Here is a 5,327-nt window from a genome sequence, read left to right as displayed (position 1 = left end):
AGTGCATCAGGCAGCCCAACAAGTTTCGTAAACAACGGTGGTGGCACGGCATGCAGCACTGCACTGCAGCCAAGCCATCGCCATTGCCATTTCACGTGACAGTGACAACGCCGAGGGGTCGTAGCCACACAGGAACTCACCCAGCAACGCACCGGCCATGAGTCACAAGTCCAGAAACGCTGACGACCGATTCATTCGCTAGCTTCTGCCGTGTAGAGTGTGACCAATGCCTGGTCCACTGTGTTCACATCACATCAATCTGGAAGCCACGAAGGACAATCGAAACTGACCAACACAGACTTCACTGATTTGGATCCTATCATCCTACCTTTGAAATGCAGCTACTGGTGAAGAAAATTTTGCTCCCAAACATGCAACTGTTTTGTGTTCTTGTGACATTTTGGTCCAAAGACTTACTGGGGCAAGCTACACTTGATAACAACCTTGAGCCGGTGTCAAAGACAGGCCCCACAAAAGAAGGGGCACTGTCTCTTCACTGCAAATAGACTAACAGGGACCTTCCTTGCAAGTAACTGCAACCACCGAAATGAGCATTTGCATCCAGACCAAAGGTAGACACAATGCGATGTATCAGATATCAGAACTGATATTATAACTTTAGAGCTATGTAATGTTATATCTACAAGTTTGGCCACTTATGACCCAAGGCTAGGGGTGCGACAGTAATGCATCTCCGGTGACACTGTTTTCACAAAAGCATGGCTTCGAAAGAAGCCTTACTGTTGTTATGTATGGTATTGGACTAAAGATTTCGACCGGTATATATGCAGGGCATAAGCAGCAAGCAGTGGCGAAAAGCATTGAAACCTAAAATTCGTGATGGAATCAGCGTCGGATGCCCAGACGATTCCGGATGTTCATGGTGTCATTGTTCCTTGGCCTGCCATTGAGCTGTGTGTTTCGGTTGCCTTGCTTGGGTAGGTCTTGTGGATCCACCATTTGTATCGTCCGCTGCTTCTTTGCTGCATTGGTGCCAAATTAGAGTCATAATTCATTTCTAGAAAGGCTGGAATCGTAATTCATCACATCAACCAGTCAGCAAATGCAGTGTTCTGAGCAAAAATACACATTGATAATTGGCAAAACTATACATTGTTCTGGATTAGACTATTACTGTAAGATTTTCTGGTGCTGCAAAGAGGTAACTAAAACCGAAGGGAAGACATACCATTATTGAATTCTTGGTAACCTTCTTGAAGCTTACGCTTTGTAGCCTCGAGCTTGGCATCCTTTGCAAGCTCCAGCTTTGCCCGGACTGAATTTTCATCATGCTGAATTGATGGTTGCTATACCGACAATGAAATATTTTAGATCAATAGCATTATACACGTCAAACAAGTATGTAGTTGCTCAACGATGCATTATGCTTACATTAGGCATAGATGGTTTTGGTCTTCTTTGGACCAGTGAGGTATCTTGCTGCTGCTTGGCTCCAGTTTTGGGACATTTTGGCACCAAATGCAACATCTGAGGTCTCCCCAGACCAAATGCCGCACTCGATGGCTTTTCTTGTGTCCCTGTGATGGACTGCCTCGTATGCCAGATGATAGGCTCATTCAGTCGTGATTGCCTTGTAGCAGACTGGTCTAGCCTCCAATTCTGCTCCGGATCATACGATTGGCCCATAGGAGGCTGCTTCTTGACTGCCTCTTGGTTTGCCGGATAACACTGCCCACCCTCTTTGGCATCCTTTCTAATGTCTGCATAATAGAAGTTTACAGGACATGAGTGATGTTAATGCAATGGAACCAAAAATCTCCAAGGTATTGGATCCAGGGAGTACAATTACTCACTTCCATCATCATCCATTTCATCGAAGAACTTCGAAACCAAAGCAGGTTTCCAGCAGCAATAAAGGATCGAAGTTTGTCAGAACAATTGTATGGAATTCCAACAATGCTAAAAAAAGGTAAAAACAAAAGTGAAGTTTCTCTGTCAGGTACCTCAGATAGCAGGATGGAAGTACATGGTGTTGCGAAAAGGGCAGCCTCATCCATGGGAGGGGAAGGCAGACCTCCTCCTTCCTGATCCAGGCAAGAATCATCCATCGACTGTGGTGTATGATCTGTGAATAATTTCAGCAAAGATCATATCTACCAAGAACAGAACAGAACAGCAAAAACAAAACAGTGAAAGTACATTGATTTTGCATTCCTCACCTACAATGGAACCTCCATTGCTCATCCACTCGTTAACCATAGCCTTCCAACCTCTACAATTTGGGTCAAGCATAGCACACGCATGTCAATGGTAGAAGGTACAAAGAATTGCCTAAAAGGAGTGGCAAGCGATAAGAAGAAACCGACACATTTGTGCAAGGAAAAGCACAAACTTACTCAATGAGCGATCGGACGAGCTGCCGAATCTGTTTCGAGCTGTGCTTTCGCAGAGGTTTCACGGCCATTCCAATCTCAGTAGCCTATAACCAATTGACACATATGAGCAAAGGCTCAAGGGAGAGTTCATCAAGCACACGCGGCGGCAGTGCATCACGGCTCACCATGATGGCGTCCACCGTGAATTCCAACCGCCGCAGCCTCGCGAGCAGCTCGAGCAACTCGGCCTCCGACTGCAAGAGAAGAACACGCAGCAAATGCGATCAGAAGCGGCTAATGCCGACACTAGAAAGAGAAGCGGCGGCGGCGAAGAAAAGTGAGGACCTTTTCTTGGGCGTTGGAGAGCGCAGCCTTGACGCGGAAGGCCTCGGCAACGACGGGGTCGTCGCTGTCGCTGCGTGGGGCGGCGGTGGTGCGGTCGGAGCTGCAGATGCTGGGGACGCTTCCGGCGCCCTCCGGGAGCAGCTGGTGCTGCAGAGGCGGGCCGGGGGCGGGGAGCCCCGACGCCTCGGCCGGCGGGAGGACGATGAGCGCGGTGTAGAGGCGCTCGGCGATGGCGTCCCGGCGCGCGAGGAGGCCGTCGGGGTGGTCGGCGGCGGCGACCCGGATGGCGGCGTCGATGGCGTCGAAGATGCTGGCGCGCGCGCCGCTGAAGAACCCCCGCCAGTAGTCCAGCGACGGCGGCGGCGGCGCCATCCGTGCCAAGATCGGCGGCGGCGGCCGCCGATCAAACCAAATCAAATCAAAGGTAGCCTTTATTCAAGATTCCAGTCAATCAACGTTTGTTCGTTTTATGTTGCCAATTTGTTGCTGGAGTTTTCCTTGATCTTGTGGTTCCTGTTCCAATCCCAATGGAACCGCAAGACGGTAAGAGAAATTAGTAGTGCAGATAATCCGTCGAGAGAGAGAAAGAACGAGAAAACTTGAGAAGCGCGATCTCCGCCTCTCTTGGTAATCGTGGCTGGGGCTGTAAGCCTGTTTCTGTTTCTCCTGTTCTATACCTGTCTACGCCAACCTCGCAGAAGTGCAGGAGGGAGAACGATAGGGACGGGGTGGGGTGGGCAAAGCACGGCGAGTGCTGGCGCTGGGAGGAGGATCGTGATGGCGATGGCGACCGCGGATGGAGATGGAATGGACGCCGCAATCCAATCCAATCCAATCCGGATTCCGATGGATTTCACGATGCGATTCGATGCGAGCGAGAAAAGGAAAGGAAATTCGCGAATGCCCGAGGGCGTCATCATCGGTTCGTTACGCTCGTTGCACTTGGATCCTTTGGGCCACGGCAGATTAGCGGTGGCAATAGGTCGGGTTCCAGTCGAGTATAAAACCATGTATGATCCGAAACCTATCATCTTTAGTCTGATTTTAATCTAAAATGACAACCAAACAGAAACTGGTATCGGACTCTTTCTGACTCAATTATTCTGACGTGTACACTTTTTATTATTGGATTAATTCGGTGAGATAAATTGTCTCTAACCATAATGCTATGGTGAGTACAATTCTTTCGGCGCCGATTTTTTTTGATTTTTTTCAATTTAATTAAACTTTGTTCCGACTACAGTACTTTCTTATATATTGCATATATAAGATCTACTAACATATATTCTTAACAAGTTAGTCCTAATAACTATATTATCATTAATTATCAAAATTACAATCATAGACTAATAGAACCATTTTCGCTACAGTAGTTTTTCAGAGGCAATAGGTGATAAGGCGGACGGGTCGGCTAGGCTACAAAGTGAAAGCGCAGCTAGGCTGGGCTGTAATACGCTTCATGTAACATCTCGGACAAACCATAGTCACCCATAGATAAAATTTAAAATCCAAGCTTAATCCGACCTATCAAACTGTAGATAAAAAGTTAGATCCGAACATAAACCTGTCGGTGTATTCAGAACCAGGGGTCCCTAAGTCCCGAAGCCAGGCCGGCTATCCACCACATGTCACCACCCTGCGAGGTAAGAAAAAGCTAAGTCCCGGGAGAAGATGCTCGGGGCCGCCGCCTCTGGTTCCCGAGCACCCTAGTTCCCCGATGATCTGCAGGGTCCAAATACTAAGACCGAAGTGCTCGGGAGAGAGTGCTCGGGGCTGCACGTGGCAGCCCCCGAGGACTCGGTGCCCCGAAGGCCCCACCAAAGTGCTCGGGAGAGAGTGCTCGGGGCTGCACGTGGCAGCCCCCGAGGACCCGGTGCCCCGAAGGCCCCACCAAAGTGCTCGGGAGAGAGTGCTCGGGGCTGCACGTGGCAGCCCCCGAGGACTCGGTGCCCCGAAGGTCCCACCGAAGTGCTCGGGAGAGAGTGCTCGGGGCTGCACGTGGCAGCCCCCGAGGACCCGGTGCCCCGAAGGCCCCACCAAAGTGCTCGGGAGAGAGTGCTCGGGGCTGCACGTGGCAGCCCCCGAGGACCCGGTGCCCCGAAGGTCCCACCGAAGTGCTCGGGAGAGAGTGCTCGGGGCTGCACGTGGCAGCCCCCGAGGACTCGGTGCCCCGAAGGTCCCACCGCAGTACTCGGGAGAAAGTGCTCGGGGCTGCACGTGGCGGCCCCCGAGGACTCGGTGCCCCGAAGGTCCCACCGCAGTACTCGAGAGAGAGTGTTCGGGGCTGCACGTGGCAGCCCCCGAGGACTCGGTGCCCCGAAGGTTCGCGCAAGATCATTCAACGACCCGAAGGGTCCCGTCGTCAGGGTGTCATCCAGTCAAAGGCCCAATGCCGCATTTAATAGGCACGCGCGGTCTGACATCCTGACATCCTGACATTCTCAGCTGCCCACGCCCCAGTGTCAGACCCTGCCATGCACTAGCAGGGGGCCGTGGGTCCATTAAATGCACGGGTCCCGTCCCGTTTCATCCAGGTGCCTCGGGATAACGTTGCCAGAATCGAAGCACTCCGCCTGCCACCCTGCCCTGGCAGAAGAACAAGACAGGGTGGGCGCACTGGGCACCTCTGAGGCTGACCGGTGGGCC

The 5,327-nt window shown here is 51.6% G+C and overlaps 1 protein-coding gene across 1 annotated transcript; it reads right to left on the bottom strand.

Annotated features, from left to right (window-relative positions):
- Nucleotides 1–589: 589 nt before the first annotated feature.
- On the bottom strand, nt 590–3,538 carry LOC133912572 (probable mediator of RNA polymerase II transcription subunit 26a). The gene is made up of 9 exons (XM_062355387.1): nt 2,682–3,538; nt 2,522–2,590; nt 2,358–2,440; nt 2,181–2,233; nt 1,965–2,086; nt 1,815–1,842; nt 1,393–1,721; nt 1,190–1,307; nt 590–983 (listed from the first exon to the last, which is right to left on the bottom strand). The coding sequence occupies exons 1-9, from the start codon at nt 3,051–3,053 to the stop codon at nt 847–849; spliced, it is 1,311 nt and encodes a 436-aa protein (XP_062211371.1). The 5' UTR covers nt 3,054–3,538; the 3' UTR covers nt 590–846.
- Nucleotides 3,539–5,327: the final 1,789 nt, after the last annotated feature.

This window comes from Phragmites australis, chromosome 3 (genome assembly GCF_958298935.1).
Source record: "Phragmites australis chromosome 3, lpPhrAust1.1, whole genome shotgun sequence".
NCBI classification, from domain to species: Eukaryota; Viridiplantae; Streptophyta; class Magnoliopsida; order Poales; family Poaceae; genus Phragmites; species Phragmites australis.
The sequence above is the reverse complement of the archived record's forward strand: the minus strand, read 5'-3'. Positions and strand labels throughout refer to the sequence as shown.